This window comes from Lissotriton helveticus, chromosome 1_1, assembly GCF_964261635.1.
Source record: "Lissotriton helveticus chromosome 1_1, aLisHel1.1, whole genome shotgun sequence".
NCBI classification, from domain to species: domain Eukaryota; kingdom Metazoa; phylum Chordata; class Amphibia; order Caudata; family Salamandridae; genus Lissotriton; species Lissotriton helveticus.
In genome coordinates, this window is record NC_136057.1 from 535,834,302 (window position 1) to 535,860,415 (window position 26,114).

General features: G+C 41.0%; 1 protein-coding gene across 6 annotated transcripts in view; it reads left to right on the plus strand.

The window, feature by feature from the left end:
• PTPRO (protein tyrosine phosphatase receptor type O) overlaps positions 1-26,114 on the plus strand; it is a 1,002,672-nt gene that overhangs the window by 318,419 nt on the left and 658,139 nt on the right. For all 6 annotated transcript variants that reach the window (XM_078674019.1, XM_078674018.1, XM_078674014.1 and 3 more), the window contains exon 2: positions 7,944-8,217. In XM_078674019.1, coding sequence (XP_078530145.1) covers positions 7,944-8,217 — 274 coding nt within the window. The remainder of the gene's footprint in view (positions 1-7,943; positions 8,218-26,114) is intronic.

The window sequence follows — 26,114 nt, forward strand, 5'->3', positions numbered from 1 at the left end:
TTGTTTTTTAAAGCTCTGCTCAGAGTTATGAACAAAAGAGATGATGCATAACGATGCCCTCCTGTCTTGCCATAGAAATCAATTTTACGTATAAATGCAGAACTCCGTCATAATAATGATAGTATGCAAAAAGAGACTGCAAAATGTTACTCTCTAGAAACACAGGGTCCTATCACATAAGGTGAGCAGTAAAAGTGCCAAATTAAATCAGTTCTCTGCCAAGGTTTTAGCAGGCTGGTGTATTAAATAGTAGAAGAGCTGAAGCAGAGCTATTTTACCTCCTACGAAAATGGTCTGTGGTTTCTTGAAATAAGAACATCAAAAACATGTGCTGCTTTAACCTGGAAATATAGCAAAATGTGTTGACATACCTAAACTAAACAACAGAAAATAGGACAATAGCATGCACAAAGAACGTAACACAATGAAAATATAACAGGGCATAACACAACAAAATAGTCGAAACAAACCATAACATTGCCAGTACAACAAAACTTCACATTGCAATAATGAAGCACCAAAAACCAGTGACGCAAACACATACAATGCCTCATGATCACAAAAGAATTCCACGCAAACAAATATGGACGACAATTCTTATCACATTTTACCACTTGCAGAAACCTCCTTTAATAATATGGTGCTAAAAGGTGTGTGTAGCAGGCACAACCCACAACCTCAATTTACCACCAAAGACATGAAATAATACCAATGAAGCATGTTTCATGATCAGGCCATCAGACTAAAAACTGTTGTCTACCAGTTTCAACTGGCATTCATTTTGAGATTCCTACCAGCAATACAATGTGTAAACTCTAGTTTTCCAACGTATGTGATTCTTTTTACAAAAAATACGGTACAAAAGGGGGTGGTGATGGACGGAGCATCTGAACCAATCAAACACTCACACCCAGTCAAAAGATCTGGGTTTGATCCATCACCGTACTTTAGCTCACTCTGCCACCCCAGTTCAGACATGGCTATATGCAAATCAGTCTGACCCTGTGCCTCATGGGAACAGTCCAGCCCGAACGGAAACAAGCTTCCGAGGACCGGTTTCTGGCATTCCAGCCGTCTTCAGCCCGGCTTGCTTGAATCCAGTGGCAAAATGAGCAAGGGACTCACTTCTGAGCATACCCTGCCACACTTATGGCGGCCAAAGCGGTACAAAAGGGGGTGGTGATGGACGGAGCATCTGAACCAATCAAACACTCACACCCAATCAAAAGATCTGGGTTTGATCCATCACCGTTCTTTCGCCCACTCTGCCACCCCAGTTCAGACATGGCTATATGCAAATCAGTCTGACCCTGTGCCTCATGGGAACAGTCTAGCCCGAACTGCCAAGCAATGTCTTCACTGGACCGGAAACAAGCTTCTGGGGACCGGTTTCTGGCATTCCAGCCGTCTTCAGCCGGGCTGGACTGTTCCCATGAGGCACAGGGTCAGACTGATTTGCATATAGCCATGTCTGAACTGGGGTGGCACTGGGTGTGAGTGTTTGGTTCAAATGCTCCGTCCATCACCACCCCCTTTTGTACCGCTTTTACAAAAAATAAACTTCAATAATTGAAGCGTGACTTTCTTATTCTCTACCCCACTTCATCACAAACTCTTTTTCATTTCTCATGTTTCCTTGACACCTATTATTACTTGAAATCATCTAAATTGTCTTATTGTACTCTATTACGACTTTCATCATTGACACGTAACTCATCATGTTTGAGTCCGGGGGTCCTCGTTATCACCAGTTTTCTTATTTTCGTACTGTGTCTTTCACCTACTTCATTAAACAAGCTCATTCCTCTACATAACTCTATGCTACAGACTTAGGTACTAAGACCGTTCTCTAGACCAGCACATGGAGACGGGAGTTTATTTTACATTGTAAAGGCTGTAGGCTAATTTGACTTCAGCAAAAGAAGTGAGTGCACCAATATGTGATTCTGTGTACATACATGAAATTCCAGCTCAGTCAGGTCCAAAGGTGGTGGTGGTTTTATGCGCCCACAATCACAGACGTAGTAATGTTTTCTCAGTTACTTAAGCAAAACTAATGATTGATAATGTTGCATAGTAAAATACAGGATAGATCACATTATTGCTTTATCTGCAGAGAAAAACATCCTACCTTTGGTTATTAGTTTATGTTTAGACAGTTCCTAATGAGAACGTCTAATATTGTCACAGAAAATAGCTTATTTACTGGGGTAGTCAGATACGTGATTATTTTGGCACCTAAAGCCCAGGACTGTTTATTTTAAAATGGATCTTGGTGGTAATTGGCAGTCAATGAAGAGATGCTTTGGCATGTGGCTGGTAATCCGGTATTTTCTGACCTTGGATCAGATAGAATCCACATATTGGAGCTACCAAGAAACTTGCTTTTATATAGCCTTCCATAAAGTGTAATCAAATAATCCAGACCTTTAATCACAGCTGCACCAGATTTCCTTTATATGGCTGGTATATCTGGGTCATTAATAGATAGAATTGGAAAATTCAGATTTTGGAAATATTTGAGTTATATTCCTTCACGTTAATTTCAGGGCCCAAGTCCCACCTAGTCCTACATTTTAGCTAAATGGAGCATTTGTCCATATCCAAAAGGAGGGTACATTATATGTTCTTTTCCTTCAAACAAGCAAACACTGATCTGTAAATATTTAGTTGAGGCAGATTTGTGCAAAATAAGATTGCTTCATCTTCAGGACTTGTGCCAGCTGAACAAGTGGGCTCTGGACGAGACGCTCAAAAAACTAAGTTAGCATCCGAACGAGGATAAATTGTCACTGAGTATCCTTTTAAAGCATTTAAGCACACAGGGTAAACAGACATTGAAAGTTGTCAGCGAGACTGGTGAATCATGTGGGACTCCACCCAAAAAATCTTGAGAATGGAAAAGAAGGTTCCCATTTCAACCGTTGAAATCTCATCATTAATAACTCTTTAAGGCAATGGATTCGCCTGTGATTTAATCCTCTCTGACAGCCTATGAGTAAAGAACAACGCGGTCTACAATCTCAAAGGTCAACAACACTTCCAATAGAGCCAAATGGCCATCACCCACAACCTTAAAAAACTAAATCTAGACAGTGACAGAGTAACAGAAATTGATGGAATTGCCTATTAACAATTTTATTGTATTTGGTGCAACTGGGGAATTAGTGATGAGCCTAAAATTCCCATCATAAAAAAAAATCTAAGCTATTTAATTAAAATGTACTCTGTAGATTAGATACAACCACCCGCTCCATGCAAGATTTATACAGTCTCAAAGGGGCAAGTATGGCTCTTGAGCAGTGTGCCTGTTGAGTAAGTATGCCTTTTGAGCAGTATGTCTCTTAGCATGCCTCTTGAGCAGTCAAGCTGAGGCATAATTAATGGGACCACCTACACAGGAGACATCTCAAAATTGAGTTATAAAAGGAAGCCTGCTCCGACAAAGGAATTCTGATAAACACTTAACAAGCAACACACCTACATGGGGAAGGGGTGGGGGGGTCCAACACTGCTGCAAAACTAACTAGGATTTGAAGTAAGTCTGAGCCAGTAGGCAGACTGATTAAATTGAAGGGCCATTCAAGAGTGATGTGATGAATTATCTTACACTATGTTCTTTGATGCAACAAGTATATATAAAATGTAAAACAGAGACACTTCCATGGTGAAAACACACTCGCAGAGCAGTGTGCAATACTAAGTAGAGACTAAAGAGGCAGGTAACTAATATAAATCTGACAGGGAAGTATGACTCTAACGAAGAAATCGTTAAAATACAACGCTAGCTATTCCTAATATATTACCAACTCAGATAGCTTAGGTTTTTACCTGCATTTGAAAATAAAATCCATGCCTTTGTAATAAAGTTAGAAGGTGACAAGAAGAATAATTAAAATTCACTACAGAAATGGAACGAACGTAAAATACAAGAAAACAAACTTTGGGGTGCTCAGAATAATGATTCCATTCTTTCAGAGGAACACAAAGAAATCAGCTCAGTGCAGTCCAGAAACAACAATGTCAGAACAAAGAAGGACAAATAAATGACATAGTGCAGGGGATCTTGTCAAAGTGCAGACCATTCTTTCATCAAATGTGAACAGTAACTTTCTTAGTTTTTCTTCACACATCTAGGAGTCTTTTTATTGCATGAGCAATGATACCAGGACAGATAATGTCGGTATTACATGTCACTCGTATTGATTGACAATCCTGGGCAATTTTTGGAGGTCACAATGAGTTAAACAGATGTTGGAAAGGGATTAAGAGTAGTGGTCCAGAAATAGGGATTGTTTCTTTCCTACACTTAGGAATTGCCTAAGCGTAGGAAAGATTGTGCACTCACAGATAACCAGAGTGTTTGATAAAGATTTCAGAAACAGAAGTACCAAGAGCGAGGAAGTGTCAGAAGTGGCATGGAGGAACAAAGAAATTAGTAAAGTCAATGAGTGTCTCACTCAGAAAGTCCAACTCCAAAGTAAGTACTGTTCCAATTAAAGGGATTTATAACACTTTTCTTTACCTTTTCTCTTTGATTGTCACTTGAATTTTATTAAGTGTGCTTGCCACTCTTTCTTGGATGGTAGAAGCCGCAGTAGGTTAGTAGGGAAGGTTGTGCAGGTACCATGTGGCTCTTAAATGGTCTTTACTGCGGCACACTTTTATTCAGCTATCTTCAGAGTAGGGACACCCTTCCCAATTGATAGAGAATGGATCTAGTGTACTATACATACTGAATCTGGAAACCAATGATTCAGAAGCCACAAGGAGGAACTATAGGTCTATGGAGAGTGGGGCTTAATGGATAATAGTGGGAGTCATCCCGACAAACCCATCTCAGCAAACTGAAAGATTTCTATGAAGCTCACTGACTCTCAGATGCAGAACGCAGGTCTGTGTTTGCCCCCATTGCATGTTTAGGACTCCAAGCCCCAGAGTTTAGCTCTGATGCAGGGAGGAGTGAGGCACTATTTAGTGCACACAGCAGTCTGGCTGCACAGGAAACTGCAGGACTCTGTTTGGCTTCATTGCTGGTGAAGGAATCCAAACCTTAGAGTTCAGCTCTCTTTCAGGGAGAATCAAGGTACTATTAAGAGTGCTTACTGGTCCTGCTGTGTGGGACATGCCCACACAGCAGGGCATGCTTGGGGTGTTTTTCCCCTGACTTTTTGCCTCTACCTCCTGTGTTTTTGATGCTGTGCTAGAATTAGTTTTTGCTGGCTTAGATGCTTTGGATACTTTGCCACTGCTGAGCAGTGTCAAAGTGCAAGTGCTCCGTGTGTAAATTGATATTGTGATTGGTTGTCCCTGATTGGCATATTTGTTTTACCAGTAGGTGCCTAGTACAGTGCACTGAGTGTGCCAGGGTTGGTAAATCAAATGTGACTAGTGGGCTTGCAGCACTGATTGTGCCACCCACATGAGTACCCCTGAAAAGAGGTCTCAGGCCTGCCACTGTGGTGCCTGTGCGCAGTTTGTTAACTGCCATATCGACTTATCAAGTGCCCCCACTTGCCAGACCCTACCCTTCCTTTTCATATACATAGGACAGCCCTGTGGTAGGCCCAATGTACTCCCCTGGACAGGGTGCAGTGCCTGTGAAAGGTAGAACATGTACTGGTGTGTGTGACATGTCCTGATAGTGAAATACTGCTAATTTCCTTTGTTCACTACTGAAAGGCTATCTTGAACATAGGACAGAATGGGTATTGCTTTATAACATTTTACAGGTCTATGTTCCATAGAGATAAGATAGAAAAATTGAGTTTAGTATCCCTGATTTCAGGATTTAATAACACATCTTTTTGTAAAGATGGTTTTTAAATTGTGTGTTTGAAAATACCACTTTTAAAAAGTGGCTATTTTCTTGTTCAACCTTCCTGTGTGCCTTTGCCTGTTTGTGGATTGATTGCCTGGTTACAGTGTGACAGAGACAGAGGATGTGTTTTCCCTGTAGCCAACCACTGGGGGGTTGAGGTGTACCTTGCCCATCCTGGATAACTCTGCCCTGAGTTGAATAGACCTTGGCTGCATATAGAGTATTGGGAGGAGATTTACCTTGCACCAGAATGGAGCCTGTCTTCCTTGCACAATGCTGTCTCCACCTCCAGTGGTCATACTGCACCAGTGAAGGCAGAACTGATGTGAACTGGGCACAGAGCCCCCTGCAGAAAGAGAACAAATAAATTTTGGGTTATAAATACTAGACCTAAAACACCTTAACTTAGGATTATTCCTGGAATTCAAGAGGAACCTCTGCCAAGGAGAAGAGCTGGAGAGACTGAGAAGAAATACTGCCCTTGCTGTGTGTCTGGGGTTGGTCTGCAGTTGCTGTTTCTTCCAAGGAAAGGAGAAGGACTTTGCTGCGTGCTGTGTCCCCTGCTTGAAGGAGATCTGAAGTGAGCTGGCCTCCTGTTCAGAAGTCTCAGGGACACAAATACGACAGCCCCAGCTCTCCTGAACTCTGCTGTTGTTAGTTCTGACCTACCTAGAGGAGCCAGTGCCTGTTTTGGGCCGCTGGAGGTTGTTGCTGCTGTTTTGGTGCTGGAAGAAAGAAGAAACATGAAGAACTGCTAAAATCTCTCTTCTTGTGGCTGTTTTCTCAACGCATCTCCACGGCGCAAGAAGAATTTCCATGCATCACCGGGCCGCTGCGAAAACCGTCACAACGCCTGTCGTAGCTGCAAGAATCGATGCATTGAGGGATCGCGGCTGAAGAGAACTAACATCAGGCCACTTGATGCCTTAGCATCAATCGCCGACTCATCCTGAATTTCCTGTGCGGCACACTTTCCAGACGCATCACTTGCGAACCGGAACCGCCACAAACAATCGACACATCACTCCCCATACAGACCGGATTCAACGCAACTCGTCCGCAGCGTGTGGCAGAATTGTCGCCTCGCCAAGGTCTCAGGACTGTTGCATATCTTTGTTTTCTGACTCTGCGTCTGTTTGGCTTTTGGAACTTTGATGCATCTGCAGGTACTTTGGTGAAAAGTCACGCATCCATAGTTTTCTATGGTACAAGTTCTTGGAACCTTTTGAAAGTCATATTTTTACTATGTATGCTGGATTGCTGTTGTTTTGGTCTTGTTTAGTTTAGATAAAGATACTTTATTTTTCTAAACTGGTGTGGTGTTTTCGCAATGTGTGTTGGTACAAATACTTTACACATTGCCTTTGGGATAAGCCTGTCTGCTTGTGCCAAGCTATCAAGTGGGTGAGCAGGGGTTATCTAAAATGCGTATCACCCTTACCCTGACTAGAACCAAGGGTCCCTATTTGGACAACGGTACCTACCTCTGCCAACTAGAGACCCCCATTTCTAACATCCCTGATGTAAATGAAAAGGTTAGAAATGGACACATTAGCAAACAACTTTGTTAGCCGTAATAGCCTATCTACCAGGCTTCATTCTAATGAATAGAGAATAACACATTTGCATGAACATGTTATACTTGTTTTATGTGAAGTATGAACATTTCCTTTCAAACAGAAATATCCAACTGTTGAACTTTTAATTGTTGAATAGCATGACTATGTACCCACATTTTACTTTAAGATGAATATTTTCAGACTGTCATTAATATTGTAGCTGCTTCAAGATGCTTGAATTTGAATCTTTCATTGATGGTTTTCTTGATATAGGTCTTCTCTCAGTATATTCACCTAAATTCAATTAATCCTAGTTGACAAAGAAAACTTAAGTTTACACTTGAAAAGTTACTTGACATTTTTCACAAGGGTGTATCATATGTTATAATGCTAATTCGCTGAAAATGTTGTACTTCTAAACTGGAATACAACTTCATCAAATAACGCATTTGTCTAAGTAGATCACTTCTCCTTCTCAAATTCTTGTCAAACTCTGAATATTTGGTATTATGTTCATTTTTTGCTGTACCTATTATTTATTAATTTCTACTATTCTCTTGCAGAATGCAACTCCATTTCATGTTGCCGTCAGAGAGGATAACTCCATTTTAATCTCCCTGGAGCCATCTGATGTGGTCATCGCCTCCTCTGTGTACATTGTAAAGATAACTGGAGAATCCCAGAACTACTTCTTCCAATTTGAGGAATTTAATAGCACATTACCCGCGCCCATCGTCTTCAATGCCAGCTACCATGGACTTTATTACATAATCACTCTGATGGTAGGGAGCCCCAACATGATCCCACGGCCAGTCAAGTCCATCACTGTGTTAACGAGTGAGTATATTGCTTTTCCACATTTAGTTATCTTAAATGACTTGTCCACATTAGAGCTGCTCAGGTTCTGCTCACTTAAGTAGGCAATGAAGCCGCATTTGTGTGACAGTTAAATGAATATGGAAATGAAAATCTGACGCACAGTAAGTGACCTGAACAATAGGCTGAATTATCTTTGGCTTTAATAAGAAAAAAGGTTTGCTTCTCAGCATGGCTACTCAGCATGAAGGAAATGGTGGGTGCTGTGTCTGGTGAACACAAATAGTACAATTTTAATAGACATATTGTCGTGTATTTCTATAGGTTCTGAATCGATCCCCCTATTCCTGACCCTATTCTGGTTAAACTAACTATCAAGTTAACTAACAGTCAGCCCATGAGGCAAGAAAACCCCCATGATGCAGATACCGTTATCTGACGCAGTCACACTACGGCACAGGAACGTGTTATCTGATTAGGTCATAACGCTTGAGATCTAATTAGACAAGCGACATTCCTCCAGCCCCTGATAAGGCATACGACGTTCTCATAACAAATCAAACCTATGACAACCTGGATAATCCGTGCGGCCATTGTTTTGATTTCACAGAGAACTTTAGTAAAGAATGTGCTAACGAGCAAGTCGTATGACATCTTTATTGACGTACCTATGTCCATCCTTACGTCAATCCCGGCACCTTTAAGGTATAAATATTGCCGACCTTGCCCTATGCAAACGCACGCGTGGTGACAAGACGGAGCAGCCATACTTGCCGAAGCCGAGAGCAGAAGCAGACCCCGCAGGCAGCAGCCCCGCCTTCCTGACGCGCTGAGAGACGCGCTGCTATCTCAAGCCGAGAGACCCAGCACCGGCGCTTCCGGGTAGCCCTCGCAGGCAGCCTGGAATATCGAGAGCAGAGAAAGAGATACCATTCCTCATTCATCCTAAATTCCAGGTACAGAACTGAATAACCCCTCACAGAGAATTCTTTAGTTATTCACTTGGCAAAAACAAACTTAACTTAAACTGTAACTTTCTATTCCCGCCCACGCATTAGACTTAGGTCAGGTACACGGGGTAGGCGTATCTAGAAACACCAGTTGAGTACGTTTAGTCAAATGTATATGTGTATGTAAATATATTTTAATCATTTTAAACATCATATGGCTCAGAAACCATATCAATGTTTTTACAGTATTATTTTATACTATTGCTTCTAATGTATGCACTTTACTTAACTATAAGTATTGCAATAATATCGATCCATTTCTCTTGTACGAGAAAAGAGACTGATCAATAAATAACATCTTTTATTGAACACGCCCGTCTCTTCCTTTTCTCTACATTCTGATGAGACTAAGAATGCACGTACTGACTGAGTAAAATAATTGCCTTGTGCTCACACGACTCTCGAGATTGACTCTTGATTAGGGGAGAGCAAAGTTGTCATGTTCTATGGTTGTCAGAAACTAAATCCCTTCTTGTCTAATCAGGGAAGTTAATCCTTCCTTGAACATTCGAGAAAGTTTCTAGCGAACTCTGAGCTTAGCTGGCAAACCCAAAAATTAAGTCTAGTATCGACAGTAGTAGACCTAGTTAACGTCTGGCCTAGGCCTTTACTGCTGTAGGTACTATTCCAATGCGCAGAGCCTATTGGGAAAATAGGAGCTACACTACATGGCGCCCAACGCGTTTGGAAAGGGCGATAAAACTAACGTAAGACATTTAGAGTAACTCAGTCGTGCTTTCTCACTCAGACCCGTTTTTCCAAATACTCCAAAGACGTCTGGAGTGGGTGAAAGGTTATTATATCCTCCAAAACCTCGCAGGAGGGAACTCCTATGTATGGTTCTTGGTCTAGTCAACGTTGAAGGATAAAACAGTTCCAGAATATTGTGCATCTAATCTCTGTTTCCATAAAGAAACCTGATCTGAAAATAAAAATAATACCATCCTGTCTGTAAAATGACAGAGAGTGATGATGAAAGAGAGGCAATTAGATTAGCAACTGAAATAGCAGATGCTGATGCTACCATGCAAACAGCAGACCCGGATATAATACTCATCCAGGTCGCCAAAAGGAGATCTATAACCTTAAAACTTATAGAAAATGGACTGACACCTAGAGGTGGCACAGTCATATTCGTAATTGAGGCACACGAATATCGGCAGACAGAGGTATACTATACATGGATACATTTTCCAGCAGCAAATGCTGTAACAAAGTACTTCCACTATTACAAAGTAGAGGAACCTCCTGAAACGTACACTCCTTTCGAGGAGGTGGAAGTACCACTCAAATTCCAAGAGCATTTGCTCTTATTTGATGGCGCCCTAATACATAACAATCACATTACAAGGCTCGGTCCTTTAGGAAGACCAGGAGCAACGTGGCCGGTCTTAGCCGGATACACACCACATCCAGACATCGAAAGAATGCCTGCAGCAGAGCTGTTAATACAGCTAAAACAACTACTAAAAATTCATAGACAATTAGTTCAGTATGTAATGCGGACTTCAACAATTCAGCCAGCGATTAAACTTCCACAGCTGACCCCTCACCAGGGGAACACAAATAAAATTACACCACAGAACATCCAATCCTGCCTAGGTAAAGTTCCAGCTAAACGGGAACAAATACCATTCTGGTTGGCACAGAAAATTACCCAAATAGAGGCGGTGTTTCCTGACACCACCCCATTAGAAAAACACAGGATTCTGACTATATGTCTCCCAATGGGAATCGCACCACACATTGAGGACTGTGACACTTGGGGTACAGTCTTTGCTTCCATCTACACAAAAACGCACGGTGTTCCATCCATTTCGGTAATACCAGATGTGCTAAAACAAATTCAAGACGAATACGGTCCAGAACCTGCTTTAACTCTTGGTATGAAATTACTAAAAGACTTCAAGCAGGTCTCGGCTATATTATTAGCCAACATAAAAGGTGAAGCAGCAAACGTGGCGATCCGCCAGAGGTTAAAAGAGACAGATATAGCAGACCAACCAGCTGAAATTGCCAGAATCATAGAAAAATCCTATGAAGAACTAGGCAGAGATAGTCTAGGTGGAATACCGGTAAAACCGCAACTGACTACAAGTCCAGAAAAAATGTTTTTTAATAATAATAATAATTCACCAAAAAAGAACTGGGATGGGAACAAACAATCCAATCCTAAAGAAAAGAAATTCCAGTCCAGAGGAAGGTCTCCGAGGCGAAGAGAGAAATCTCCAAACCCGAGACAAAGGTCACCCCAGAGTGACCCCTCTGGGAATAGATATAACCTTAGAAATAGGGATAATATTAAAAAACCTGATAGATATCAAGACATTGATACACGTCCCTCTCAATCTTTTCAGAATTCCTCGCAGAAATCGGAAAGAAGAGGACGATCAGAAGAGCACGCCAAGTCCAAAGACAAGGAACCTGCTCAACTGAAAAAGAAATTACAATTTCCAAAAAAGAAGGTAGCCAGTATCAAGGTAGTTAACAATGCCGAGAATACTGAGGACACAACTGAAAAACGGAGAGTGGGCTCAGACAATGCTAGACAGCGCAGCAGAGGTGAGCATAGCTCGCAAAGTCCTTATGAATCATCTGGAGACAGTGGACACGAATGAATACCTTCAAGTGGAAACTGCAGACACCAGAGTTAGCAAGCCCCACAAGATATACGAGATAACATTACGTATAGAGGGAGATAAGACTAGGAAAATAAGGGGACTATTTTGGGATAACCTCTCCAAAGGCTATGACATCCTTTTAGCTGAAAAAGACTGGCCACCAGAGTTTGTCAGGGAGTGCCCTCATGGCGAAGAAGTAATTATGCCTGCCTTCTCGAATCAAATACCGATTCATAAAAAATATACACTTGCTAGAAAGTGGGCAGTGGCCTTAGCACCTGCTTTATATAAAAATCATGTAGGATGGGATGAGGATTCTCCTCCTCACAAAGTCCAGTTAAAATCACAACCAACTGCACAAAGGCAGTACCCAATTAAGCAAGAAGCTAAAAAACAAGTAAATGAAATACTAGATCAGCTAGAATACCAGGGGGTGATTGAAACTTGCACCTCACAAATGAACAATCCTTTGTTTCCGGTCTCCAAACCAGACAATTCATATCGTCTAGTTTTGGATTACCGACACCTTAACACATGTTGCAAAACCTTTGCAGTGCAAAACTCACACAGTGCTGCACTAATGAATAACATAGTGCGCAAAAAATACAAAACAACCTTGGACATCTCCAATGGATTCTTTTGTCAAAACATAGCACCAGAGAGCAGATATTTAACAGCTTTCTCAGTAAATGGCACTCAAAAACAATTCTGTCGGTTAGCCCAGGGGTACAAGAACAGCCCGGGGGTATTCTCAGCGAGAGTAACAGAATTACTACAACTATATGATGATGAAGCATTATCTTATGTCGATGACATTTACTTAACAGATGATGACTTGGAGACTCACTTGAAAAGAGTGAACACCATAATACTTGGTTTCGCTGCAGAGGGTTACAAATTCAACTTCAAAAAGTCCAGAATTGCCCATCTGAAAATCCAGTACGGAGGATATGAATTATCAAGTATTGCCTGGTTGACAGTCTTTTAAGAACTAGAAGAATTGAAAAATCTAAAATATGAAAAGACGTATCCTCTGCCAATCGACATTCTGCCTCTACGACATTACGCCTGTGTAATCTATACAGACGGACATGCTCAACCATCCGTTTGGGGAGAACAAGCATACAACCCCACATGTGAGATTACAAAAGAAGTGTGGCGCGGAGGTAAACTAAGACCTCTATTAACAAAGACACACTCAGTAGAAACCAATTCAGAACAACAAACTGAAATATTAGCTTTGAAAATGGCGCTAGATAATGCGGATCGCGAATTCCCGACACTTATAGTGTCAGATTCATATTACTGCGTCAAATCATATAACAGCGATTTGCAGACATGGATTCAGAACGGTTACAAAGATGACACAGATGCACCAATAAAGCAGAGACTGCTCTGGGAACAAGTAGCTCTTTTGAAAAAAGAACTACCAAAGACTCACGTGACTCACTCACTGAGTCATCAACGTGATGGCGTTCACGTTGTAGGGAATTCATTGGCTGAAGCAGCCGCAGCGGCAGCCACTAAACCGGCTCCCGTAGATCGAAAAAAGCGTACATTAAAATACATTGACGGTGAAACATTGCTGGCGGTGAACACGTCATCCAAAGGCGACTGCTCAGCGTTACCGATCAACTATCCACTCAATTATACATACATAATCGATGCAAACTCCGTCCCTTTTGCTCGAATCCCTGGAGTGGGGGATAGAGTGATTCCAAACATGGACAGGAGAAACTTGTTAATCGCAGACGCACACATGGGCGAGGGTCACAGACACCTTAAATTAAAAGATTCTCTGGAAGAATTACAATCACGGTACTGGTGGCCAGGCATGAGCCTGCACTACACCATGTTTGTAAAAAACTGCCCAAACTGCAACAGAGATCGCAGTGGGGAGAGAAGCAGTTTAATACCTCGTCGTATCAAGGCAGATAATATTACCAGCAAAAAGAATGGCTTGCGATTAACATATACAGGCTAGTTTCCACTTATAATGTAGATCACCAGCACTCGGCTGACGTCCGGACTATTATACAAGATTTGCGAGTCTAAATGGCATATACGCTAAGAGCATGCTACGTTCGACCATTTCTTTCACTCAGGCAAACCAGCCTGGGGGGGAAACATGGCCAAATGAGCACAGCCCAGCGGGAATCTTCTCACTTCCTTCCTGAGGGTATGGGACGGTGTAAAGAAAAAACCAAGGCAGAAAGCAATCTATAATAGAAAGGATATTAGGTTCGGGAGCTGGGTGGGTCAAACATCTAATAAGTGTCCAACGTAGTCTAAATAACTTGCCAAGAAATTCTCTGAAGGGATTCAGTCCGTACGAATTATTATTCGGAACTAGGATGTTGATCTCTGACCTTGATAGTCAGACTTCAGTGGTAATAGAAAAAACCTTTGATGTCAAAGACCGTTTGGCTATTTTGCAGGACTTAAACAAAACAAGAAAAGACCTGAGCAACATACAGTTGAAACAACAGCCAACAACCACTGAAGAATCACCACCTGTCCCAGCAAGACCTGTCTGGATTCCAAAAGTCGGGGATCTAGTCAGGGAGAAGATCGCGGTAAAGAAGGAATTTGGGCCTTCTTACAGAAAAGCAGTTCCTGTCTTGTCTGTCAACGGGACAAGATCAGTTGTACTACCGCCACTTGCTGGAAAAAAGGAGAACCGAGTTGTATCCATCGACCTGGTAAAACCACAACATGTGGCCGATAACAAACAGTAGGCCAAGTGGACTCCCAATAAGTAGCAGAACACCAAGGTTTGCAACCAGTACAGAGGTCCTAACAAAGAGGCTCATCACATTCGAAACGCCTAAAGAAGAACAACAAGGACTATGCAACAATGCAATAGAACTCAGACCTCTGAAAACCCAAATAAAGACATTTAGCAGAGACACACCAATCTACAATGAAGTTCCAAGTGAAAATGCAAGAAACAAAAATCCTGAACCAATTGGAACAATTGACAGAACTGCATCTGGTTACTTCATCAACTTCGATGATTCCTCTGAAGGTTTCAGCGAACAAAAGACACAGCCATCATCAAAATCCTTTAAAGACAAAGCTAAGGAACTTTTGAAACAACTGAAAGAAACATATCTGGTTACTCCATGGATTGAATTTTGGGTGGGTTTTGGTGCATTTATCCTCATACTTTGGCTCATCATGGTATTTACCTTGGGACGCTTCATTGAGGGAAAATATGCTAAAATGGACACAGCAAGTCAGAACATCAACTTGGTCCTCAAACCACACACATCTTCACACGTCGAGAAACGAGAACTTTCTTCAGAACTTTCTTCAGCCAACTTCACAGCAATTCCAATACCTGGTGGGGTAGCCTGGGACAACACTGACTATGAAATTTATGGTCCGGTCGAGATCCTGAAATATCCACACCAAATCAAGATCTCCTTGAGTGACTTTGCAAAACCAAACTCATTTGCTGATGATTGGGACTTTGAAAGTATAAACAATATGATGTCTGACTTAGTAATGTCTGCTAAATTTACAAAACATGATTATTTGCAAGGTTCTACAAATTATGATAGTATGTATTGCTATAACCATTATGGTAACAGTTTTTTGCATAAATCTGCACAACCAAGAAATGTTTTAAATTATAATCAATGGGAACATTGTGCTACACCTCCAAAAGGGAGCTCTAGAACCGTTTATGACAAATATTCATACTTTCAAGGTTTTAACACTAGTAATGCTGAAACATTTTATTACAAATTGTCAAACAAGACAGGGATGAAAACCATGATAACCAACACAAAATTGATTTATTCTGATTCGTTCTTTGAAAAAATGAATACTTTTGGATTTGATTATTGGGACAAAAATGTTGATTTGAAAAGTGTTTGGGGTACAAAAGAATGGCAAGTACAGGGTTTAGAAGCTTTGTTTAGAGCCTGCATGATCCCAGAACAAATGATATTTTTAAATGACACTGTTCAACAAACCACCTGTCTTGGCTTAGCCAAAATCAAAGATTTAAATAACCTGTCTATTCCAAAGCCAACAATGTTTAGCAATAGCTCTGAAACAGATGAAGAAATAGACATAAACCATATACTTAACCAAAACAGAACACATCCTGATTGGAAACAATAGTTGATCTGGCCCACAGATACAAATAACTGTCAAGATAGATTCCTGAATAAAACACAGGGTTTCAAAATGACCAGGCCAGACCCTAGATATCCCCAAAGACATCACCCAGGGATAATAACAACCTACAGTGTGGGCAAATTATGCCTGCAATGGCTACAAACTTCCACACTGCCTGAAATTAAGCAACACCTAACTTTACTTACTGATGGTGCTGACTTGCGTGATTTCATACTGGGACCACGCAAACAGCGTCAAAAGCGTTTCATAGCAGCCTCTGTATATGCAGCATACAATGAGGCCTGAAAGGTTACTCAAATTGAAACAGCAGAGAGAATACGTGAAATTGATCGTATTAATTTGGAAAAATCACTATCTGTAGTGGACAATGGGTTAATGACTCTGTCCTCCAGAATTTTTTCATTGGACAGCATTGTGTCTTCAGCAATCGATATATTATCGCAAGACTTACTGTTATTACAACATGGACAGTCACAATTGCGTTCCATTGTACAGCTTGGCTGGACGTTACAAAATCTTCGTTCAGGCTATGTGCCTTGGCGTTTAATCAACACAACGTCACTATTCCAAATCTTTAACCTTACTGATAGACAAATCGGTATGGCGCAGAAGGGTGCTGATTATACAATCTTGAGCATTGAAAAACTAGAAAGATTACCAATGACAATGTCAGAACGACCTGTCAGTGAATGGATAATCCACGGAATCATAAATATTCCAATCTCAACCTTCAGGTTTCAATACTGCCAAAAATATATACAGGCTGGCATGTACGAGAAATTGGGAAAGGGGTACCTTAAAACAACTTGGAACCTGCCCTATTCACATGCATGTGTCAGTAACAAAGGACAGAAAGTGTTTCTTAGTGGCAACAATTGTGCTATGTCACTAAGCGGCACGCTTCTGTGTAACGGTATTAGTTTGCACGGAGCCTGTGAAGGGAATTCATACAACCTTTCATGTCACCAGCAAGGCGCACCTGCAACTGAAATAGAACCATTCTTTCAAAGACTCTATAATGGGAGTTACATTCTTATTGTAGACCGCAGATGTTGTAGTCTTATGCCCGGGACTCCTTATCTCGTCACTACGACGGCGAAGGTCAAGTGCTGTGGACGTTCTTTGTTCCCCAGCTCCTTTCCAGACAGGGAGGCAAGGGCATGGCCCGGTTTGAAAATTACTTCTATTCGAATAGATACTTTAAGCAGAATGAAAACAGTGCTTCTTCAGACGCCTACAAGGCTCACGTCATCTAAAGAAACGTATGATCTACAAGTCGCAAGGACGACTGCAGAGATACATACATTATTATCAACTAATTCCCCCGTACATTTCGCGGAAATCCTGAGCGAAATCTTAAATATTTCTGATACCACTGGGGTCTCAAAGGTATTTAAGACAGTATTTTCGATGGCATTAACACCATTCAAAGCCATACTGGGTATTTTTCCAGATTTCGTCCATTCGATTTTTGGCGGACTTCCCCTGATCCTGGGACTAATTGCAGGAATCCTATTCCTAGTCCTTATTTTCCGTTATGGCAACCCATGTCACAGATCAAACTCTCGCGACAATGGAAGATACGATCCTAGCCATTGGATACCGGGACCGGATATCAAAAATCCTGGGACTCTCCCGGCTTAGAGACCTAAACATGACTTGGTTTCTATCATTTCGACCAATGTGGCAAAGGTGTGTTTTACCTGTACTAAGGTGTCTGCTATGCGGAGAAGAATGCGTGTTAGACACCTGTCTGACGCTACAATCGGATGCGCCGGTGGATGCAGATACACTGTTGGTTCCTACCAAGGTTCACGCACTGTGCTGCCCTCAAAGGCTGCCAATTCTGATGACGGCATTCCTGGAATCTTCACCACTACGATTGAAGGGTAGTGAAGTTCGAGATGAAAGCAGCATCGAACAGGTACGACCTTCTGTCAGCAATGCAAATCAGAATGTCAATGGAGACAATCATGCGCACGAATGCATGGTTACCCCTATTTCCGACTTAGTGGAACTTTCCCATGAAGCTGTTGACAGTTTTTTCGAAAGCCTGAATGATATGATGTTCTCTCCGGAACAGAAATAGAGACTTTTGAGTAAACTCGCACACGGCGTTCCCTGAATTCGGCCTTCAACTTTAAAAATAAAGTCACATGAACAATTACAATCCAGTTCACGGACAGCAACTTTTTTCAGCAAGCCCTTAAAAAAATGTTCTATATATTTTTTCCCCGGGACACTGATCTTCTGCTTAAAGTAAGAAACTATTCCTAGAGAACTAAGATTTCTTTTTTAGATACTTTATATAGACTTTAGCTGCCCGCTGGTATGTTCACAAATATTTTATTATGTGATGAAATGGTCTCGACCTTCCTTTCTGTATAGCTATATTAAGAGCCATTTCATGTGTATTTCTCATATACCAAAAAGCAATAATGCATAACAATGCGTGTTTAATTTTGCATTTAATTCATAGCTTAAGTGCATACAATATATATGACTGCAATTTTTCAGTATATTTGAAAATTTCAAAATGCATTTATGTATTTTGGGGTGGTAAGGTATACACTATACTCTATAGTATGTTGTACTATGTTATACTATGCATAGATTAGTAGATATGACCATAGTTAGCGTGGAGTGGGTGTCGTGTATTTCTATAGGTTCTGAATCGATCCCCCTATTCCTGACCCTATTCTGGTTAAACTAACTATCAAGTTAACTAACAGTCAGCCCATGAGGCAAGAAAACCCCCATGATGCAGATACCGTTATCTGACGCAGTCACACTACGGCACAGGAACGTGTTATCTGATTAGGTCATAACGCTTGAGATCTAATTAGACAAGCGACATTCCTCCAGCCCCTGATAAGGCATACGACGTTCTCATAACAAATCAAACCTATGACAACCTGGATAATCCGTGCGGCCATTGTTTTGATTTCACAGAGAACTTTAGTAAAGAATGTGCTAACGAGCAAGTCGTATGACATCTTTATTGACGTACCTATGTCCATCCTTACGTCAATCCCGGCACCTTTAAGGTATAAATATTGCCGACCTTGCCCTATGCAAACGCACGCGTGGTGACAAGACGGAGCAGCCATACTTGCCGAAGCCGAGAGCAGAAGCAGACCCCGCAGGCAGCAGCCCCGCCTTCCTGACGCGCTGAGAGACGCGCTGCTATCTCAAGCCGAGAGACCCAGCACCGGCGCTTCCGGGTAGCCCTCGCAGGCAGCCTGGAATATCGAGAGCAGAGAAAGAGATACCATTCCTCATTCATCCTAAATTCCAGGTACAGAACTGAATAACCCCTCACAGAGAATTCTTTAGTTATTCACTTGGCAAAAACAAACTTAACTTAAACTGTAACTTTCTATTCCCGCCCACGCATTAGACTTAGGTCAGGTACACGGGGTAGGCGTATCTAGAAACACCAGTTGAGTACGTTTAGTCAAATGTATATGTGTATGTAAATATATTTTAATCATTTTAAACATCATATGGCTCAGAAACCATATCAATGTTTTTACAGTATTATTTTATACTATTGCTTCTAATGTATGCACTTTACTTAACTATAAGTATTGCAATAATATCGATCCATTTCTCTTGTACGAGAAAAGAGACTGATCAATAAATAACATCTTTTATTGAACACGCCCGTCTCTTCCTTTTCTCTACATTCTGATGAGACTAAGAATGCACGTACTGACTGAGTAAAATAATTGCCTTGTGCTCACACGACTCTCGAGATTGACTCTTGATTAGGGGAGAGCAAAGTTGTCATGTTCTATGGTTGTCAGAAACTAAATCCCTTCTTGTCTAATCAGGGAAGTTAATCCTTCCTTGAACATTCGAGAAAGTTTCTAGCGAACTCTGAGCTTAGCTGGCAAACCCAAAAATTAAGTCTAGTATCGACAGTAGTAGACCTAGTTAACGTCTGGCCTAGGCCTTTACTGCTGTAGGTACTATTCCAATGCGCAGAGCCTATTGGGAAAATAGGAGCTACACTACATTTGAATGTAATACTGGAAGGTCCTACATGCAAAGTTTTTCTAAATGAGTTTGTCACTCAAACAAACAAAAATACTCAAAGTATTTTTCAATGACAGTGCTTCAACAGTATCTCAACTATTACCATGAACACAATTTCAGAAAATGGGAGACTTGGAATAAGAGACAACAAAGAGGCTAAATTGAGACGAAACAGTTTCTGACGGAGTGTATTCCTCATGATAGTATTCTGCTGATGAAAGTTGTGGTCTTGCAAGAAGCTGTTTGTTGGGCATTGATGTGTCATCAACAGGGATACCAGGACTTTAATGATTTGAATAATTTCTTAGAAGCTTGCAGCATGAATGGGAGTCAGAATGGCAAGAATGAATTTTAGATCAATCTTGTGAGCACAGCTATCATCATACCTTATGTAATCAACCAAAAAAAGAGCTTTCAGGAGTATTACAGAGAGGGCTTTTGCCTTACAAACATGTTGGTAGCCAGGAGCACAAGTTGTTGTGATTGGCCAGAAGTTATGTCCCTCCAACAAAAGGGGGCTTGTTGAACTTCTGTTGACGCCTGAGGGGTTTTGTCCTCACCTAAAATGCCCACTACATTATTGCAATGAGGTTGCATCATGGCATGGAAACCCTTGATAATATGACATTACCTTATCCTGTACCTTGCTGTCTCTTGTTAGCCTGGCCAGTGTTTGAGCACTCACGTGCAGATGATGTATTATTGAGAAAGCAGTGCTGCACTCGGCCCGGCAGCTTTACATCTCTTATTGGACGCAGTTGTCCCCCCCAACTCAGTGCACAGGGTGGCCCTGGACTCAGGAGCACTTACTGTCTAAAGTCCCAACCAAAAAGGATGCCATTTGGTAGAACGGGTAAAAAAGAGCCAAGTCCCTCTGTTGGTTTTAATCGATTGTAAGCAATTGTGAAAATGGGCCAGATTGCCTGATATTTCGATTCCGCTACAGGGGATTTATAAATATATCACCCTTCTATGGTTGATGGAGGCATTGTCTTTGGTGCTTTTCAGAACCCTTCACACCCAGTCTCTTCACCTGTCACTACTTGCAGCACGTCACAGGTTCTAGACACATAATTCTTGATAACCAGGGTCTGCTGCAGATGTTGGAGTCACTAAATATAACCTGGCCCAATATGGGGCAAATATGAATAGTAAAAAAATAACCCAATAGATTTGGACTTTTCCATTGGAAAGTAACGTGTTCACAAACTGCCAATCCCAATTCTTCATCCTCCCTCCCCAGCTGCGATTTAAGCCATACTTATATATTTTTTAACCAAGAACTAGTCCACCATACAAACATGCATTTCTATTTAAGCTTTTCATTTCTTTTCTTCATTATTTGTTTTTACATACAACTGTATACACATTTGTACATGACAATAGAATGAACATTGTGACTTATGCTCGGTTCAGACCACACTCCACTTCCTTTTTTCCTGCAAGTTCTATGTTATACCTAAGAAAACACTTTTAGTTCCATTGCTGATGTATCTGAATATCAGAAGGTATAGGTCTGCTCTGCTTTATCTAAAGCTATTATAATCAGTAGATATCTGTATGATGGGTTATAATTTATCTCGGTGGCTATTAGAATGAGGAAATCGGTAGGGAAGTAGGTTTTTAATTGTGGTTTTAATGTGGACTTTTTAAGTGTCTGTCTGTTGTTTGTATGGAGTTTTTAGTATTCCTCTCCAGCATGTTGGCTATATTTACACAATTTACTCATGATTTTGATTGTTATGGAGGGTTTGGATAACTGAAATTCTGCATACAAAGTATCTTAGGATGTCCTTTTTTTTATGTACTAGTTTAAAAAAAGTTTTCCTCTCCTTTTTAAACTGCTATGAAATATTGTATTTATTGATTCAGTACATTTTTATTGGAATATACTGTGTAGCAATTATTTATGTATTCATACTTTCATCGTTTTAAACCGAATACATCTGGTTGGTGATGACGCTGAAGAATGAACATAAACTTAAACAGCTCTCTACGTGCAGCTCTATACACATATATTCGTTACAAAGAGGTGAACATAACAAAACAAACATTAATGTAATATGACACACATTACTTAACTCTTGTCTCTCAGTAAGCGATTTCCAGGATGCAGTGAAGAAAGTGTTTTCTCCAAACCAGATCCACCGGGCGGTAGTCCATTCGTGAACAATGGAATTCAATGAGGAACAGTCTCTCAAGCAAAATTCTTTAGATGCCTAGTTCATAATCTAGTCACATATCGTTTTTCATTAATCAACTCCTTAACATAAAGTTCTAAGCATTCCACCCCAATCATTGTTGGCGTCTTCAGGACCACAGAAAAACAAGAAAATAATATGTATCAATAAAACAAAACTTCAGCTTTGTCAAGAGCCACTTAGTTTCCTTACACAAAGCTCCACTTGCACCTAATAAAAATCAGAAACTTGCAACTCTATTATATAGATCAGTTCCAATGTACTTCAAAGCACTCTGGCCTTCCTAGTGGTTGAACCCCCCCCCATCAACTACTTGTGCTAGTAGTGGGAGTGTAGTATCCATGGCTCCTTACATCTATCATCCATACACAAGACTACCACACGTCTCCCGCCAGAATTACTGTACACAATTATGGGGTATATTTACAGGGCATATCACAGTGTGTGAGTATTAGAACCAGGAAGGAAGTATACATATAGCACAAATCTCATAGTGCATCCAATGCAATGACATAATTCCTTTGGCATCATATTATATGTACACCAAGTGCGAGCCACCAAGTGTGCTAGCTCAATCTATAAATACTTACATAATATGGTGGTCAACCCCCAAATCTTTCAGGTTACCAACAAAGAGATTGCCACGTAGGTAGCTTGCCTGGTACAAATACAAGATATAAAAGAGAATAAGCCAGTCTCTACACATAACGGGAATGACTCAACTAAAAACCGAGGTCCTACTGAATATCTACTCACTCTTGGTGTGGAAGATCTCAGTTCTACACAGAATCCCTGAAAACGTATCCTATAAAAGAGCTTCCCCTGGTCTTCCTAAATGCCAACAGCGTCAGTTCTCAAACTAAACTCGTCAGGTGGGGAAGTCAAGTGTACTTGCAAAGCATGCAGGGTAATTTAACCACATGTTTGCTGCTGACGAGCTGAGCTCGTCACGGCCGTTGGAACATTTGCACGCAGGGCTAATTTCCCCGCTGTGCTGAACGTTCTAAAAACGGGTGTGGCCATGACGAGCTGAGTTCGTCACCAGCACGGCGGTGCCGCACGCGGCCCCATGCCCCCCGCACAGCGGGTGAAAACACCCCACAGCAAAGGTGTTAAAGATCACCAGGTGAATGCATGTAACTTTGGCGGGGATCTTAAGGTGTACTAATACTTTTTTTTCTTTGTGAAATTCTATTGCATGGTTACAATCACACAATCATAATATGCCCACTTTCTGGCATGCTTACTTAACCGACATCGGAACTCCTTCTGGTCTTCCTAAATACCAACAGCGTCTGTTTCCAAATTTAACTCACCGGTTGGAGCTGAGCATGCTTGCGAGGCATACAGGGTATTTTCAAGATCACCACGTGAATGCATGCAGCAGCGGTGGTCATCTTAAGGTGTACTAATCCTATAGCCTCTATGTATAAACTCTTGCATGGTTACAATCTGCAATCGAAGTATGCCCAATTTTTGGCATATTGTAAAGGGATTCATATTTTATTCAATACTAGCTTCTCTGTTAGAGATACCCATCCTATTAGTGGGTATTAACTATCTATTGTGAAATACACCAGTATGGGGTTCAGACACCTAGGACCTCATTACAATGGAGGGCAGATGCTCATTTGACTGCCATCGTTTCGGATAAGAACCGTCCGACAATGAGCTGCCACTAACGGGAAACAACCATTACAACGCAACTTTTACAACGCACTACCATTAAAATGAAACTTTTACAACGCAAAAACCATTACAACGCATGTATTTACAACGCATGTTTTTACAACGCAGGTACCTTTACAACGCATACCATTACAACGTAAGTATTGGTAAGTATATAATTATATTTTAAATTTTATATGTTTGGGGTTTTTTTAAGGGGTATTTTTAGGGTTCAGGGTCAGTTTTCAGTTTTTGGGTAAAGGGGGAATTTTTAGGGTTCAGGGTCAGTTTTCAGTTTTTGGGTAAAGGGGCATTTTTAGGGTTCAGGGTCAGTTTTCAGTTTTTGGGTAAAGGGGTATTTTTAGGGTTCAGGGTCAGTTTTCAGTTTTTGGGTAAAGGGGCATTTTTAGGGTTCAGGGTCAGTTTTTAGTTTTTGGGTAAAGGGGTATTTTTAGGGTTCAGGGTCAGTTTTCAGTTTTTTGGTAACGGGGTATTTTTAGGGTTCAGGGTCAGTTTTCAGTTTTTGGGTAAAGGGGTATTTTTAGGGTTCAGGGTCAGTTTTCAGTTTTTGGGTAAAGGGGCATTTTTAGGGTTCAGGGTCAGTTTTTAGTTTTTGGGTAAAGGGGTATTTTTAGGGTTCAGGGTCAGTTTTCAGTTTTTGGGTAAAGGGGTATTTTTAGAGTTCAGGGTCAGTTTTCAGTTTTTGGGTAAAGGGGTATTTTTAGGGTTCAGGGTCAGTTTTCAGTTTTTGGGTAAAGGGGTATTTTTAGGGTTTAGGGTCAGTTTTGGGTTTTTGGGTAAAGGGGTATTTTTAGGGTTCAGGGTCAGTTTGGGGTTTTTGGGTAAAGGGGTATTTTTAGGGTTCAAGGTCAGTTTTGGGTTTTTGGGGTACAGGGGTATTTTTAGGGTTCAGGGTCAGTTTTGGGTTTTTGGGGTACAGGGGTATTTTTAGGGTTCAGGGTCAGTTTTGGGTTTTTGGGGTACAGGGGTATAAGGTAAAAATAAAATTAAATAAAATTTAAATTAAATCAATTAAAGAAAATTAAATTAAATTAAATTAAATTAAATTATATTATTTTCAATTATTTTAAATTAAAAAAAAATAATATATACTTACCAATACTTACGTTGTAAGGTATGCGTTGTAAAGGTACCTGCGTTGTAAAAACATGCGTTGTAAATACATGCGTTGTAAAAGTTTTTGCCTTGTAAAAAATTCGTTGTAATGGCATGCGTTGTAAAAGTATGAGTTGTAACGTCATACATCCGCCACTAACAGGGTTGTTTCAAAAGCACAATATGGCTTTAGATGTGGCATGGGTACGACAGAACAGTGCCTTAGTCTGTCACTGATTGTCAGTAAGTACACTAAGTCTGTGAACAGCTCTATACATCTGCCCTTCATGGACTTATTGAGTGCTTTTGATACTGTCAATTGGGACAGCTTGAGGGCTATGATGGGAGACATAGTAGTGAAGGAATTATTAACAGTCTTGTTACGTAGGTGAGATTCTAACTCAATGGTTAGGGTACGATATAGCTGTAAGGGTCGAGAAAACATAGCCAATAGTTTCATCTGAGGGGGTCTGTCAAGGGTGCATTTTAGCCACTTTTTCATTTCTCATTTATACAAATGTGCTAGAGGCATTTTTATTGCAGATGAAGTTAGATTTCCTTTCGATTGGAAGTTATTTTGTCATTTTACTCTCATATGCAGATGACACTGCCCTCCTGGCAAGGGCCGCTATAAGCCTTCAGAAATCCCTTGATGCTTTTACGGATTTTTTTTTTGTAAAATATGTTTTTATTCAAAGTTTTTTCAGAAAGAATAGAGGGGGAGGGGAAAGAAAAGGAACAAAGAAAAAATTAAATAGGCGACAATTCCGCCACAAATCTCGCACAGAGGAAGCTGAAACAAGTATTGGAGAATAAAAGCAATAAGCAACTGAGAAGGGTAGAAGGCCCAGCTCCAAGGTCCAGCAGAAAGTCTAGTGCCCACTCGAAAGATCGCAGGGCAAAGCTCATAAGTAGTCCGAGGGCAGTAGAAGAGGGGTACATAGCGATACAGAAGCCCTGAATCCCCAGGAGCCAAACATTGTCGCAACAATTAGCACAAACCGGAACCCAACTATTTCCCCCACCCTCCACCCTCCCCCAGTGGTGACGACTCAAACACTCTCACATCGTACTAAGCTGGATAGTCATGCATTCTGGTCATATTTGAA